The 15,690-nt window shown below is 54.6% G+C and overlaps 4 protein-coding genes across 4 annotated transcripts; 2 read left to right on the top strand and 2 right to left on the bottom strand.

Annotated features, from left to right (window-relative positions):
* Positions 1-32: 32 nt before the first annotated feature.
* On the top strand, positions 33-6,925 carry LOC122624808 (period circadian protein). Its single transcript, XM_043804518.1, is given in 8 exon segments — positions 33-322; positions 2,541-2,699; positions 2,772-3,820; positions 3,888-4,244; positions 4,308-5,956; positions 6,032-6,463; positions 6,525-6,708; positions 6,784-6,925. Coding segments are annotated over 6 exon segments (3,654 nt in total). The 5' UTR covers positions 33-322; positions 2,541-2,604; the 3' UTR covers positions 6,597-6,708; positions 6,784-6,925.
* An 88-nt stretch (positions 6,926-7,013) lies between these two features.
* Positions 7,014-8,157, bottom strand: LOC122624809 (circadian clock-controlled protein daywake). Its single transcript, XM_043804519.1, has 3 exons — positions 8,017-8,157; positions 7,436-7,928; positions 7,014-7,380 (listed from the first exon to the last, which is right to left on the bottom strand). The coding sequence occupies exons 1-3, from the start codon at positions 8,102-8,104 to the stop codon at positions 7,179-7,181; spliced, it is 783 nt and encodes a 260-aa protein (XP_043660454.1). The 5' UTR covers positions 8,105-8,157; the 3' UTR covers positions 7,014-7,178.
* Positions 8,158-8,940: 783 nt separating this feature from the next.
* LOC122623405 (paraplegin) lies at positions 8,941-12,653 on the bottom strand. Its single transcript, XM_043802550.1, has 7 exons — positions 12,299-12,653; positions 11,774-12,232; positions 11,350-11,718; positions 10,745-11,281; positions 10,412-10,682; positions 9,811-10,346; positions 8,941-9,495 (listed from the first exon to the last, which is right to left on the bottom strand). Exons 1-7 carry the CDS (start codon positions 12,431-12,433, stop codon positions 9,334-9,336), a joined length of 2,469 nt encoding a protein of 822 aa, XP_043658485.1. The 5' UTR covers positions 12,434-12,653; the 3' UTR covers positions 8,941-9,333.
* Positions 12,654-13,185: 532 nt separating this feature from the next.
* LOC122624208 (histone-lysine N-methyltransferase 2D) lies at positions 13,186-15,597 on the top strand. Its single transcript, XM_043803679.1, has 3 exons — positions 13,186-13,482; positions 13,558-13,867; positions 14,438-15,597. The coding sequence occupies exons 1-3, from the start codon at positions 13,279-13,281 to the stop codon at positions 15,322-15,324; spliced, it is 1,401 nt and encodes a 466-aa protein (XP_043659614.1). The 5' UTR covers positions 13,186-13,278; the 3' UTR covers positions 15,325-15,597.
* Positions 15,598-15,690: the final 93 nt, after the last annotated feature.

Below are 15,690 nucleotides of genomic sequence, written 5' to 3'. Positions count from 1 at the left end.
CGAGGCGAGCTCTAGTGTTTGTGCGAATCTCGAGCCAGAAGGTCGACAACGCGGTCGTCGCCCAGTTGAAAGAATCGCCCTATCCCAAGAGAATCACTAACAGCGACACCTTTTTTTTACGTTTTTTTTTATCAGAATCCAAACATTGTTCTTTGGTGTTGAGCTGGGTGATAGCCAGCCGGAAAAAGAAGTGAGACAGAAGTTAAACAGAAGTGAGACAGAAGTGACACAGTAGTGAGATAGAACTTCGATATATAGCGCGAAACAGAAAACCCGATCCACAACACACAGCAGAGAGACTGATTAGTCGAGGAGCGAGAGTGTAAGTGCAGTTGTCACGTTGTGGCAATAAAGCTGCAATGGAAAACAGCAACAAGCGCGAGAGAGACCATTATCATATTGCCAATACAAAACAACGCGTTGAGCAACTTACATAAAGAACTCGGTTCATAACGTCCAGCACACACTCACACACACACCCACACTCACACATAGTGTTTATTAATAAGTGCCGACTGCAGCGCGCACGTTGCACATACATACACATGGCAATCGAAAGCGAAGCAAAGCAAAGCGTAAACAAAAGCCCACAACACATACCTGACCCTACAGAACGACGCTTTGCGACGATGGCAAATCGTGTCCAATGCAAACAGCCTTTGGGAGAACATTACGCATACGCAGTGTGGCATGCAGCCAGCTGCGTTTGCCTTCCGGTCCCCTGGAGTGCAGTACGCACACTGCGTCTACATGAAGTGGGGTGAACTCACACAGCTAATCGCATCTCGCGGCCGATCTGGGTCGGGGCACATTGCGCATACGCAGCGTGGTGCTCTGCAGCAAGCATACGCACCGTGGGCTCAGTAGTGCATGGCACATGGCACTTTAAAGCCGCAGCCGCCTTACACAAGCCAAACTGAAGTACCATCCCCGTTGTGCCCCGAACCTTTCCACTCTCCACCCGTAAGTCTTGGCTTATGGACTTGGGTTATGCGACTGTTAGCCATGTCAGCGGCGCTCCGTATGCTGCATTACCTAACCTCCTCGGAGTGACGCACGACCAATGTAATCCCGCAATCCCAGCTATTCCAGCATCCCGGCGGATTCGACCCTTTGGCCTTCTTGTCTGGCTGGCTGGCATTTGGCGAATCTGCGTCAAAGTTGGCCCACGTATGGTTGCACAATCCTTGGTGGCTGGTTTGGCCCTTGCTCTTTGAATACTTGAGAGAAAAGGGCGGCTTCTTTACCATTTGGCTATCTAGGATTCTGAAAAACTCTGAAGAGCCACGAATAGGGTCCACCCTAGTGTCTGACTGTTTGCGTGTCTGTGGGGTTTTTTGGGTTTGGCTGACTCCGCCGAATCGCGGAGGATGAACCTGTCGCCTTATGCAATCGTTGAAACCAAACTCCTCGCCGCATTCGGTTCTTATTATATGAACGATTACGACATAGTCGACATAGTGGGAAATATGAGTTATTCGCTGGGTTTATTTTTGTGCACTTGAAGTCACCAAGTCACCAAGTGACTTCACCAAGTCAGCGCCTTTCCTCGCAAGAATGTATCTCCTGCTGCGGTGCCGGTTACGTTCTACACCGCACATTGCGCACCAATATTTGCGTATCTTTGTATCTGCGTATCTTTGTACCTGCGTATCTTTGTATCTTCGTATCTGCGTGTCTGTGTATCTGCGTATCTGAAGCTTGGTTGCATTGCGACTGCATAACGACATCCGTTGGCGAAGCGGCAGAGGCAACGGCAACGGCAACGCGAGAGCCACGGCACATCGCACTGCACGTGAATGCAGCATACTGGTGTCTCGCTCTCGCTCCCGCTGCGCTGGTAATTAGCACAGTGAAGCCTCGTTGCAGGCAACCCCCCTAGCTATCGTTCTAAATGCGGCCACAAAGTATCCAAAGTATGGCCCCAAATCAGGTGCAAGTCAAGGTGACGATTTCACAACAAAGCTCTGGCGAATTGGGACTTGGAGCAACCCAAGCCATGATTCACGCACATGAATGGCAGTCGGGACACGTGCAACTGCTGGCTTCCTTCCCTTCGTTTGGCCTGGGATCCTAGGGAGAGTCGGTGGGCGGCTTGGGGAGAATACCACGTGAGGAAGGGAGAGAACCAACATTCGGAATTCGCAACTCAGACTGCTGGGTTGGAATGGAAACGGGGTAATCGAGGGGGTCGCAGCCAAGTTTTCCCAGTGCCGCAACAAATTTCGTGATTCATTTCATCACTCGGCCGAAGTGAAGCTACTCACTACTACTGCAGTGAATCGACTCACGTTCATGCAAAAGCTTTGCTTCGGATGAAAGTGCAAATAGCATCCGCTTTGTTGTGGGCCATTCATTGACCAGGTGCTCAGTACTCCTGCTACGAAGGACATAGGTTAATCGAGAAAGCGAAATCAGTTGTGTTAGTGACTTTGTAGTGGTAAGATGGTTAAAAGAAATGAGATGATGGCAGCTGCCACACAATTGAGGTCCTGTCAAGGATAAGTACTAGTGCTAATGGTCACCGTACGATTTCGCAGAATCTCGCTGGCACTGGAACGACACACACCCTCGCAACTGGACAAGCTGGAGAACCTAAGCACCATGGAGGGCGGCGAGTCCACGGAGTCCACACACAACACCAAGGTGTCCGACTCAGCCTACTCGAACAGCTGCAGCAACAGCCAGTCGCAGCGCAGGTGAGCACCCTTACCCTTGGCACCATCATGCGAGGCAGTGCATCACGATCCCTCTCCCATCCCCCTTTGCAGTGGCAGCTCCAAGTCCCGGCTGAGCGGCAGCCACTCCTCCGGCAGCAGCGGCTATGGCGGCAAGCCCTCGACGCAGGCCAGCAGCAGCGACATGATCATCAAGCGCAACAAGGACAAGTCGCGCAAGAAGAAGAAGAACAAGGGCGCGGGCCAGGGGGCGGGGCAGGCGGGCCAGTCGCTGATCTAGGCGTCGACGAGCCTGGAGGGAGGAGCCGAGGAGAAGCCCCGGCCCAGCGGCAGTGGGTGCGGCGTGGAGCAGCAGAGCTGCCGGGAGCTGCTGCAGGACCAGCAGCACGGCGAGGATCTCAGCGAGCCCAAGGCCGCGGAGCAGCTGCAGCAGGAGGAGGGTGACCAGTCCGGGTCCGAGTCGGAGGCCGAGCGTGTCGAGGGCGTGGCCAAGTCGGAGGCGGCACAGAGCTTTCCCATTCCCTCGCCGCTGTCCGTGACCGTAGTGCCGCCCTCGAAGGGCGGCTGCGCGGGAGTGGGTCACGCCGCCGGCGTGGACAGCGGCCAGGCCAAGTCGGACAAGACGTGGGAGGCAGGAGGTCCGGGCAAGCCGGAGCCCGTGCCGGGTGTGAGCACAGCAGCGGCGGCCACCGGACAGCGCGTGGAGCGGCTGAAGGAGGACAGCTTCTGCTGCGTCATCTCCATGCACGACGGCATCGTGCTGTACACCACGCCCAGCATCACCGACGTGCTGGGCTATCCGCGCGACATGTGGCTGGGCAGGTCGTTCATCGACTTCGTGCACCTCAAGGACCGCGCCACCTTCGCCAGCCAGATCACCACGGGCATACCCATCGCGGAGTCCCGGGGCAGTGTGCCCAAGGACACCAAGAGCACCTTCTGCGTGATGCTGCGCCGCTATCGCGGACTCAAGTCCGGCGGCTTCGGCGTCATCGGCCGGCCCGTCAGCTACGAACCCTTCCGCCTGGGGCTCACCTTCAGGGAGGCTCCGGAGGAGGCGCGGCCGGACAACTACATGGTCTCCAATGGCACCAACATGCTGCTCGTCATCTGCGCCACTCCCATCAAGAGCAGCTACAAGAGTGAGTGTCTGCTGTTTGCTTTCTTGTGTCCATTTAGTTATCTAACCATCGATCTTTCCCGACCCAGTTCCCGACGAGATCCTCTCGCAGAAGAGCCCCAAGTTCGCCATCCGCCACACGGCCACCGGGATCATATCGCACGTGGACAGCGCGGCGGTCAGTGCGCTGGGCTACCTGCCGCAGGACCTGATTGGGCGCAGCATCATGGACTTCTACCACCAGGAGGACCTGTCCGTCATGAAGGAGACGTACGAGATGGTCATGAAGAAGGGCCAGACGGCGGGCGCCTCGTTCTGCAGCAAGCCGTACCGCTTCCTCATCCAGAACGGCTGCTACGTGCTCCTGGAGACGGAGTGGACAAGCTTCGTCAATCCGTGGTCCCGCAAGCTGGAGTTCGTCGTCGGGCACCATCGCGTCTTTCAGGGTGAGTTCGCCGGCCGAGCCCAATCCCCCAGTGATCCTCTAAACAGGCCGCTTGTCCTTGCAGGACCCAAGTCGTGTAACGTCTTCGAGGCGGCGCCCACGTGCAAGCTCAAGATGTCCGAGGAGGCACAGAGCCGGAACACGCGGATCAAGGAGGACATCCTGAAGCGCCTGGCGGAGACGGTGTCCCGGCCATCGGACACGGTCAAGCAGGAGGTATCACGCCGCTGCCAGGCGCTGGCCAGCTTCATGGAGACCCTCATGGACGAGGTGTCCCGGGCGGACCTGAAGCTGGAGCTACCGCACGAGAACGAGTTGACCGTCTCGGAGCGGGACAGCGTGATGCTCGGCGAGATCTCGCCGCACCACGACTACTATGACAGTAAGAGTTCCACCGAGACGCCGCCCAGCTACAACCAGCTAAACTATAACGAGAACCTGCTGCGTTTTTTCAACAGCAAGCCGGTCACGGCGCCGGCCGAGCTCGATCCGCCCAAGACGGAGCCGCAAGAGCCGCGCGGCACCTGTGTCAGTGGCGCCAGTGGTCCGATGAGTCCCGTCCACGAGGGCAGCGGGGGCAGCGGCTCCTCGGGCAACTTCACCACCGCCAGTAACATACACATGAGCAGTGTGACGAACACGAGCATTGCGGGCACCGGTGGCACGGGCACGGGCACTGGCACGGGAACAGGCACAGGCACGGGCACTGGAACGGGCACGGGTACCGGCACTGGCAATGGCACGAATTCCGGCACCGGAACCGGCACCGCCAGCTCCAACTACAGATGCGGAGGCGTAGCCATACAGCCAGTCACGCTGACCGAGTCCCTGCTGAACAAGCACAACGACGAGATGGAGAAGTTCATGCTGAAGAAGCACCGCGAGTCGCGCGGACGGACGGGCGAGAAGAGCAAGAAGTCCGCCACCGACACGCTCAAGATGCTGGAGTACAGTGGTCCGGGCCACGGCATAAAGCGAGGCGGCTCCCACTCCTGGGAGGGAGAGGCCAACAAGCCCAAGCAGCAGCTGACCCTGGGCACGGATGCGCTCAAGGGCGTGGTTGGCGGTGCAGGAGGAATGGTGGGCACGGGCGGCGGAGCCGGTGTGGCGGGCGGAGGTGGACCCGGCATAGGATTAGCGGGCGATGGCAGATTGACCATGACCTCAGGAGCGGGAGGAGTTGGTGGGGGACCAGGAGGGGCGGCAGCAGCGGCGGGAGTGATGTCCTCGGTGGGTAGCTCCATGCCGGGACCCTCGTCCTACCCCACCTGCACGCAGAACATCAACCTCTGGCCACCGTTCTCGGTGGGCATCACGCCGCCCGTCCACTCCACGCACACGGCCATGGCCCAGAGCAGCTTCTCCTCCGCCGGCCTCTTCCCGACCTTCTACTACATCCCCGCCTCCCTGACGCCCACCAGTCCCACGCGCTCCCCCCGGCTGCACAAGCATCCGCACAAGGGTGGCGCCGAAATGCCCACCACCTCGCAGCAGGCGGCTGCCGCGGCCGCCCAGGCCGCCCAGGCCATGCCGCTGCAGTACATGGCCGGCGTGATGTACCCGCATCCGTCGCTCTTCTACACGCACCCGGCGGCGGCCGCTGCCACGGCCATGATGTACCAGCCGATGCCCTTTACCGGGATGACCAACGCTCTCCAGATTCCCGAGCGTCCCTTGGGCTCCCAGTCGGCGTACAACAAGTCCATGTACACGGTAAGTCAGTGGCCAGGATCGTACCGCATCGTCCTAACTCCCCTGAATCCCTTCAATTGCTTCAATCGCACACAGACCACGCCGGCGTCCATGGTGAAGAAGGTGCCGGGGGCATTCCACTCGGTCACCACGCCCTCGCTGGTGCAGCGTCCCTCCTCGCAGAGCGCCTCCAATGCGGAGCCGGGCTCCAGTGCGGCGGTATCCGATCCGTGCAAGAAGGAGGCGCTCGACGCCTCGCCCATGCCATCCGTGATGGGCGACTACAACTCCGATCTGCCGTGCAGCAGCGGCAATCCCGCCAACAACAAGGTAGTGTATGCGAACGAGGTGCACTGGTCAGTGGGAGCCGCGTGTGCTCATCCACAGAAGTACACGGACAGCAATGGTAACAGCGACGACATGGACGGCTCCAGCTTCTCCTCCTTCTACTCGTCCTTCATCAAGACCACGGACGGATCGGAGAGTCCGCCGGACGTCGAAAAGGATCCCAAGCAGCGAAAGCTGAAGGTAAGCACTCCAGTTCACAATGCGAATCAAAGTACATCATTTCTGTTTCTGTTCCTCGCAGAGCATGAGCCCCTCGGACAGCAAGATCATGGAGCACCCGGAGGAGGACCAGACACAGCACGGGGATGGGTAGACAGCACCCACAGTTGCTGCTGACCGACGTGCACCAGGTTCGAGTGCACAGTGTCGATCCCTATGACGATCCGAGCAGCAGACACCGAGGAGCAGCAGGGTCCTGGACACGAGTGAGTACCAGCACCAGTCAGTCCCGCTTTCCAGGATTCCTTATTTCTAATTCCCCATTCCGTTTCCATTTGCAGTTCTCCGAATCAGCACGCACGCATCCGTGGGATGTCACTATTCAGAATCCGATCGCGTGACGAAAGCAGCAGACGAACTGGACAGGTAGACAAACTTGGAGGATCACCAGAACCCATGCAGGCAGGGCACTATGTAGATCTCAGGCCAAGCAAAGCGTTTAGATGACATCTGTCCTATGTTTTACCAGAATATTAAGTGTGTTACAAACTAGAGTGGCTCAGCCCCAAGGTTTATTTATCCGAAACTGTTCCATTTATTTATTGTACAATAAACCATATCAAAAACCATATCAAGTGGCTTCAATCTGGGAAGGATTTCGCTTTGAATAATGCGAGTAATTGTGTAACTTAGTCTGTAGTTAACTTAGTAGTTCGACTTATGTAGAGATATGCGTTCATTCCGCTTCGAAGAACTCGTCGTAGGGTATGTTGGCCCACAGGCTCTGGAGGATGGCCCTGAAGGCCTTGGAGCACGCCTCGTTGATCTTCGGCTGGACATCGAGGGCCAGGGTGTTCCACTCCTGGTTCAGCACCTTCAGGGTGCTCTCCCGCAGCTCCTTGTTGTCGTCGAACAGATTGGACAGGTCAAAGTGGCCACTGAAAGGGGAGTTTTAAGTTTTGAGTTTTGCTTGGAAATGCTGGCCAGGCTCACCCCTTGATCTTGGTGATCGTCTTGTAGTCGGTGATGTTGAGGTAGCTGTGGCCATCGGAGCGCTTCACTGGCTCCGCGGTAATACGCGACTTTGTCTGCACCTCGTTCATCCGGATGGTCAAGTCGCCCTTGCTGACGATGGGCAGGATGAGCAGCTTGCCGTCCACATCGTACTTGGCCCGCACCTCCAGCTCCGGGGTGTCCATGAGCAGGGTGAGCTTGAGCGGCTTGGTCAGGTCCTTGGTGAAGCCCTTCAGGCTCTTGACCACCACCGAGTTGGACAGATTGTACAGCTTGGCATTGCTCATGACCAGCTTGAACTTCAGCGACTCCGAGTGGCCGCCGCTCTCGATGCGCATCGTGCCCAAGTCAATGGGCTCCAGTCCGGCCACCTGCCGCTCCGGAATGCCCTTCTTGAAGGCCTGGAAGAAGGTCTGCGCCTGCGCCACCAGGCACGACTCCTCCTGCAGCTTGCAGCGCTTCAGCGGCGATGCTGCCAATCGAAAGTGAATGGGAATAAAGTAGGAGGTCACTTTTCACTAGCTACATAAGTTCATCACTTGGCACGATTAGAAACTCACGAAATCCTTGGGAGGCATCGACTGCGTGGGACACCCAGCTGAGTAGACCCATCCACACGAGGCACACAGAGGCACTGGTTAACTGCATTTCGTCGTGTTCCGTAGTCCGTAATCTCTGTACTCCGATTTAGCCGAGCGAGAACTGACGGAATCCGGCCAAGAGGCGGGCCTATTTATCCCCTGGTGGCGGGTGCAAGTTCAAGTGCGATTCTGTCTGCTCTGCGACCAGATTGAATTAATTGCGCCCAAGTCCGGCGTACCGGCATGCAACTTTATTTTACTGCTTACTGGGAAAACTGGAAAAACATCGCTGTCGATCGCAGAGACACTTAAACTTATACGAGTCGCGTAAAATGCATTTTCCTTCCTACATAAATCATCACCAAGTAGTAAGAAGCAAGTAAGTTGCCGGTATGGATCCGTGAGATACGTCCAAGCTGCATTCGGATCATTCATCGAATCGAATCGGATAAGATCGGATGTGAGTGAAAGCCGAATGATTCTCAACTGGGTTGCAATGGAGAACTGGTTCCTCCTCTGGAGGCTCCATAGAAATGCTCCCACAACAACTTCAAACCAACGAACGAGTATGGTATGCCCTGATATCGGAGATACTCTCTCGAATTCAGGCTGGCGGATGCCGCCTGCCATCTGGTGACCATCGGACCGGTCACTGGGAGGTTGCGAGTGCTCGGCCAACTGACAGTGCGTGTCAGGTTCTAGGTCGGCGTGGACGAGTGTGGAGTCAACTTTGATCTCCCGCCATGTCGGTGAGATGACGCCGATTCAACATATGCGCTCAGCAACCGAGAGTTTTGTGAACTGGGACAGTGATGTCGGCCTACAGTGCAGCATCACACTCGATGCTAAGCTCGAAACGACGAGAATCCTTTTACATAGAAATAAAATACTAGCGAACAATGGTTCTTCTAAAAACCTTTTATATATTGCTTTAGTTTAACAAAAAATACATACATAACAATTTGTGTGCCGCTCGTTGGCGGGTGCATTCATTTTCGGGGCGTGACAATTACCGGAGTTGCACTGTACTCCGCTGTCCGTTAGGTTGTTAAGATTGTTGCCTTGGCCGCCAAAACGCGGCTTATTAGCGGGTAATTAGATAATGAACACGGATCGGAGTCATGTAGAAAGGTAAACAACTTTATTTACATTCAACGCACATGAGCCAGGGGCGGGCGAAAAGGTGAGCGACTCGGGGCACGTGGCGTATGAGTTTGAAGACTATGACTATGGCTATGACTTGGGATCTGAGCCTGAGTCTGAGTCTGAGTCTGAATCGGAGTCTGAGTCATAGCCTCAGGCTTTTGTGGCGTCCGTGTCGGTGCCCAGGTTCTTCAGTGACTGCTCAAACTCCACGCTCTCCACTTGCCGCTTGCCCAGATCGTATGGCGGGGGTCCAATCAGCTGCACCACCTGGTCGTAGTCCAGCGTTTCCTTTTCCAGCAGAGCCTCAGCCAGCTGAAACGTAGAAGCGATTAGTGAACAGCACATCCATTAACGCAACCATAATAAATTAGCTTAAAAGAGTGCAAGCATAACCAATTTATGGAACAACCCGCTTCATTAGGCATTGATTTACTGAAATCAATCATATTCATAATCATCTGTAATTAACGCTGCGAAATATCTAACACATTTAAAGTGAATTATCTTTATAGTGGGACGTTCTCGAAGCAAGTGCATCAAATGAAACAGTTTACAAGGCATGTATACAAAAACCAATAAATCTATTGCTTGTTGCTCAAGACAACATCTAAAGGAGTGCCAACAAACCTTCTCCAGCTTGTCGCGATGCGCAGTGAGTATGCCCTCGGTGGTCTGGTAGGCGCTGGCCACCACATGTCGCGCCTCGTTGTCGATCATGCTCTCCATGGCCCGCGAGAAGGGCTTCTTGCCACCGCTGCCCATCGCACCGCCGCCCTCCGTCTCATCCGCGTCCCGCACGTAGATGGGACCCAGGGTGTCGTTCATGCCGAACTTCTTGATCTGCGAGTACGCAATCTTGGTCACCTTCTCCAGGTCGTTCTGGGCGCCCGTCGTTATGCGGTTGAAGACTAGATTCTCGGCAGCTCGGCCGCCGAGAGCCATGCACATCTTGTCGAACAGCTCCTCCTTGCTGTACAAATGCTGTTCGCTTGGCGTGTATTGGGCAAAGCCCAGCGCCAGACTGGTGCGCGGCACGATGGTCACCTTGAGCAGGATGTCCGAGTTGGGCAGCATCCAGCCGACCAGGGCGTGTCCCGATTCGTGGTAGGCGATTACCTTGCGCTCCGCCAGCGACAGGGCATGCGAACGCTTCTCAGTGCCGCCTTTGACAAAGTTGGCAGTTAAACACTTGAATAAACTTTCTGTGCGAATCTAGAGAGCAACTCACCAACTAGACGCTCTACGGCGTACTCAAGGTTCTTGCTGCTGACCTCCTTCTGTGTGTTACGCGCCGCATGCAGGGCGGCCTCATTGCACACGTTGGCGATGTCTGCCCCCGAAAAACCGGGTGTCAGGCGGGCCAAGCGCTGTGAGAAGGTCGTGGGCGACGACTCCAGTTTGACCGAAGATAGATGCTTCTCAAAGATCTCCTTGCGCTCCGCCAGCGTGGGCAAATCGATGAGAATGTGGCGATCAAAGCGACCGGGTCGCAGTAGGGCCTATAAAAAGTGGGAAAAGGATCGTTGGAATGGTGATAACAAAAGATTCGATGGAGCTGTACCTTGTCTAGGATATCAGCTCGATTCGTACTGGCCAACATCAGCACGCCCTCCTTGGTGGCCATGCCGTCCATCTCGACCAGCAGCTGGTTGAGCGTCTGCTCCGATTCGCCAGAGCTGCCCTGTCCCATGCTTTCCGTTCCCGAACGTTGACGACCGATGGCGTCTATCTCATCGATGTAAATGATGCATGGCGCCCGCTTCTTGCCCTCCTTGAACAGATCACGCACTCGTGCAGCCCCCAGGCCACCAATCATTTCGATGAACTCGGAGCCGTTCATGCTGAGGAACGGTACCTGGGCCTCGGTGGCGACCGCCTTGGCCAGTAGCGTCTTGCCGCATCCCGGTGGACCTAGGAGCAGAGCTCCTCGCGGCACCTTGGCGCCTAGCCGCTGGTACTTCTCCGGCGACTTGAGGTAATCCACAAATTCCTTCACCTCCTGTTTCGCCTCGCTGAGACCGGCCACGTCCCGGAAGAGCACACCGCGACCGCCATCGAAGGGATCGACCAGCGTAAATTTGGCACGGCCCATTTGGTTCTGGAACAAATGAACTGCGGATTGAGAGAGATCCGCGGATTTGTAGGTCTAGCACTACTACTACTCACAAATGAATCCATGCTTAGCGGACTCTTCATACTCTTCATGCGTGTGGCAATGGACATAAGCAGGGCGCAGACGAGCAGCAGCATGAGAATACGACCGGTGGTGTCCGTCTGCCGGTCGTAAGTGACCGGCACACCATCCTTGATGCCCAAGCGCTTCTCGACATCACGCAGCTTCTCCTCGAACTTGTTGGCATCAGCCACCGCCATGTGAAAGATGGTGGAAGACACCTTCCGACCCTTAATGACGGCTCCTTCGTGCAGAATGATGGTCACCATCTCCATGTCTGGTCTTATGATCAGCTCCTTGACCTCACCCACGGCCAGCATGTGGTGCACGAACTCGTTCCATGACACATAGCGCGTGGAACCCTGAACGACGGCAAAGATTAATGGACTGACTACCTTTTGCGGGCTTGATAGTTACCTCTGGTCTCTCGGAACGCGGTGTAATTAGCAGGGAAAAGAAGGCCACAAACATGTAGATGGTAAAGAGCCACAGTACGGCCTTGGTCAGTACAGAACGCATCTTCTCGTCATTCTCGTTGCTGTTTTTGTTGGGATCGTCGCCGGGCTCACCAGTGGAACTGCTAGGACTGGGATTACTGGCGGTCCTGGCGGCATCCTCTCCTGGTGCCCTGCTGCTCTTATCCCCATCATCCGCCGCGGCAACTGACTTCTTCTCCTTGGACGAATCATCTTCAGTCTTGGCACTGCCCTTGTCCGCCTGTCCATTCTTTTCCGTCTTGCCATCCGCGCCAGTAGGAGGTTTTGCGGCGCTGCTCAGGCTGCGCAGGTGCATCAGTCGCACCTCCTTGGGGGTCAGCTGCAGGGAGCGAGCTATTAGGCCCACAATCGCCTTGTACTCCGCCTGCAGCTGCATCACCTGGAAAGAGAAACAGTCAGCGTAAGTTTCTGGATTCTGGAGGATTCGCAGAGCTTTCTTTCATACCTGCCGCCGGCTAAGTTGGAGGAGCGACAGCTCCCGCCCAATCCTTGGGGGCTGTCCTGTGGCACTGCGGATCTGGGCCAACTGGGAGCCACCGCGGTGCAGCGCATTCCGCACATGCCGCAGGCCCTTCAACATTATTTCCCAATCCCAGACCGGCTGCGACTACGTAACTCCACCGAATCCGAACACAAAACACTATTTCGTTGACAGGGCAAGATCTGGTCGCCAGGCCCTACGAATACTGATTGATAACCAAAGAACTCCCTAATTCCTGGGCCACACGCTCTTGGCCAGCCCCAAAAAATGATGATTTAACTGAAATAAAAACACACGAAATTTGTCGATAGACTCCGATAGGTCATACAAATACCGCCTTCTCATATCGATGAAGGTAGGATCCGATAGGTTCAGGCGATAAGTCGGCATCGATATCGATACGTCTTGTTTTTGTAGTATGTAATGCAATTTTATAAATAATTAATACACTCTCCGGGAGTTTTACGCCACTTCAGGTGTGCAATTTTACAAAGCCATCACATCAATAATGGGATTATTAAAGCTCCAAAACTTAGGCATTACGCAGGGGTCTAAATATTGCGTCATTTTGTTTCGATATACATATTTTTTGGTTTGGCGGGCTCCATGCGATCAGCTGATCTACTGAGCCATCCGATTGAAGAGAACTGATGCTCGATGGTTCTGATTATATGAAACTAAGTTGTATCACACATGTATCAAACATAATCTTTTGGATTCTTCATCCGAAATACGAAAGTTCGTGAATATGTGGATATAAACACATTTACGCATGGAAATGGGGGTGCATCCTCCGCAATTAGCGAGTGCACCCACCGCGCCTATCGCACTGCGCCTATCGATGGTATCGACCAAACAGCTAATTCTTGTATTCATCGCGCCATTCAAAGTACCAAGAATTTTGTTTTGTTTGCAACGCTTTTCGAGGACCCACCGGCGCGACCATGAAGCGATCCAAGGACGAGGACAAGGAGGAGTCGCCGGTCCAACCGACGACCCACAATTCCAGCGCAGGCAGCAACGGTCACGATGTCAAATCCCCGGTGGCCACCACTGCACCGGCGGCCACTTTATCCGCAGCGGTTTCGGATGCTTCGGGAGCCGGAGCCGGAGCCGGAGCTTCCGTTCGCACCACCGGACGCGTCAAGGTGAGTGTGGCCCGCATCCCTGCGCCCCACAATTCTCTGTAGCTGATCATGTATCATGTATCATGTTTGCTGCAGAAACCGAAACAGGTGTACGATCCATCGGACAACTATGTGTCCCGGGCCAGCAGCAACCGCAATTCCCTCGGCGGAACAGTCGTATCTGCAGCCCCGGCCACCTCCAATATCCAGTCACCGCCAGCCAAGGAGGCCAGCGACTCGCAGGACTCCACACCCAGTCCGGTCATTTCGGAGCAACAGCAGCAGCAGCAGCAAGCGGCGCAGCATCGCAACTTCGACACGTGCCAGAAGTGTGCCAAAAGCGAGCCCAAGCGCGGATCTGGCCACAAGAGCAACTTCCTCACTTGCAAGGGCTGCATGCAAAAGTGTAAATATCCCCCACTATCCCCACCTCTTTGCTTACTTTACCATTGCTGGCGGAAATCTTGGCACGACCATAGAGAAACGTATAGTTTTATTGTTGCTCAATGCTATCTGCTCGTTGTAGTCGCTTTATCAAAAATGCAAACATGCACAGAAAACAAAACTGGTTTTAAACATCCTGGTATTCTTTCCGATTTTCATGAGCAACGCGAATGCAACACAGAAAAAGAAAGTTGTACACTATACTATAAATTCGCTGCCTGTGCATATATAGCATATGCATATGTAGCAGTTGAACACAGCAAAAGAAATCGTTATCTTACATGTGTATTTATGTGATATGCCACTTGGCAGGTACTAATTTATTTTGTATTTGCATCCGCATCTTTTTTCTTGGACATTTCTTCATATCTGTCAGTGATGTAAGATTACCATCAGTTCGAAAAGAGTGATAAGAAGATAATACTAGTTACAAGAAGGCCCGTATTATAAACCTTGTCCTACTTTTAGGCACGATATAACAATAGCTACTGGAATCCTTTTGTAATACCCACATTTTGTCCCATCTTTTCAGGGCACTTTCCATGTCTGCCGATCACGTTCCAAAACCAGAGCACAGCGCGCAAGAAGTACAAGTGCGACAAGTGTCGCTACTGCCAGGTGTGCAACGTGCGGGGGCGAGATCTGTCCATTTGCAGCTCGTGCGTGGAGTCCTTTCACCCGGACTGCAATGATCCCACCCTCAAGCAAAGCAAAAGCGTCGACACCAATCCCAAGTGGAGGTGCTTCCGCTGCGAGGCGAGTAACAGCGGCAACAACACGAGTCCCTCCAGCGAGGAGCAGACGGCGGGTAGGAAATCCACAACGGGCCGCGAGGACCAGCCGGTGGTGCCCAGGAAGTCGAATGCGGGTCGCAAAAAGCGCGTCCAATCCGAGCCCACCGGGCAAGAAAAGCCGGCAAAGATTGAGAAGATAGCCAAACGTAGTCCGCCCCTGAAAACGGACGAGAAGAGCGAGAAGAAAGAAGAGAAGAGAGAGTACAAAAAGGAGGCGGAGGAGGAGCCGGAGGAAATACAAGTCAAGGTGGAGAAGGTCGAGCCGGTGGAGATAGAGTCTATGCAGATTGAGAATCAGCCTGAGAATCCGATTGAGCCAAAACAGGAATCGCCGCCCTCACGTCTAACGCCAATCGCAGCTGTCGATAGCCCCGTGGAGATGAAGGGCCAGCCCGTATCCAGCTGGTCCGTGGAACAGGTCGTCCACTTTGTTGCCAAGCACTATCCAAAGGAGGCGAACGTGTTCCGCTACCAGGACATCGATGGCGCCTCCCTGCTGCTGCTCACCCGCCAGGACGTGATGAACGGATTCGGCCTGAAGCTGGGACCGGCGCTGCGCGTCTTCGAACTCGTGATGTCCCTGCAAAGTCGATCCGATGACGTGAGACTCGCCTGGTTAGAGTAGCAAACCACCACATCACCCACCCCACCAACTCCCTAGCACCTAAGGTCATGTACCACACTGTAACTTTAATCAATACTCTCATTCGGAGCCAACGCGCATCCGTTCGCAACCACTAAAGCTTATATTAAGTCTTCTGGCGGATGGCATTGATTGCGCTTAAGTTTTTAAGATGTTCTGTAATCCCACACTTGCAAAAGCACATACTTTGTAAATGATATCTGCTGAATTTGCAACAAACTTTGACTTGTATTAAACTGCTTTTTAAAGGTTAAAGGCGAACGTTTGTTCTTTTATAGATGGAAAGCTATCAAAAAGCGGTGAGCCCAGGCACGTGTTCTTAACATTGTTAAAAGCCATTTGGAACCT

Source organism: Drosophila teissieri, chromosome X (assembly GCF_016746235.2).
Source record: "Drosophila teissieri strain GT53w chromosome X, Prin_Dtei_1.1, whole genome shotgun sequence".
Taxonomy (NCBI): domain Eukaryota; kingdom Metazoa; phylum Arthropoda; class Insecta; order Diptera; family Drosophilidae; genus Drosophila; species Drosophila teissieri.
The sequence above is the reverse complement of the archived record's forward strand: the minus strand, read 5'-3'. Positions and strand labels throughout refer to the sequence as shown.

Bases quoted from the DNA above. Each gene is read 5' to 3' on its own strand.
- LOC122624809 (XM_043804519.1), bottom strand. From the start codon at position 8,104: ATGCAGTTAACCAGTGCCTCTGTGTGCCTCGTGTGGATGGGTCTACTC. The intron at 7,929-8,016 runs GTGAGTTTCTAA...TTCGATTGGCAG, and splicing joins CGATGCCTCCCAAGGATTTC to CATCGCCGCTGAAGCGCTGC. The intron at 7,381-7,435 runs GTGAGCCTGGCC...CTCCCCTTTCAG, and splicing joins ACGATCACCAAGATCAAGGG to TGGCCACTTTGACCTGTCCA.
- LOC122624208 (XM_043803679.1), top strand. From the start codon at position 13,279: ATGAAGCGATCCAAGGACGAGGACAAGGAGGAGTCGCCGGTCCAACCG. The intron at 13,483-13,557 runs GTGAGTGTGGCC...TGTTTGCTGCAG, and splicing joins GCACCACCGGACGCGTCAAG to AAACCGAAACAGGTGTACGA. The intron at 13,868-14,437 runs GTAAATATCCCC...CCATCTTTTCAG, and splicing joins CAAGGGCTGCATGCAAAAGT to GGCACTTTCCATGTCTGCCG.
- LOC122623405 (XM_043802550.1), bottom strand. From the start codon at position 12,433: ATGTTGAAGGGCCTGCGGCATGTGCGGAATGCGCTGCACCGCGGTGGC. The intron at 12,233-12,298 runs GTATGAAAGAAA...TTCTCTTTCCAG, and splicing joins TCCAACTTAGCCGGCGGCAG to GTGATGCAGCTGCAGGCGGA. The intron at 10,347-10,411 runs GTGAGTTGCTCT...ACTTTGTCAAAG, and splicing joins CGCCGTAGAGCGTCTAGTTG to GCGGCACTGAGAAGCGTTCG.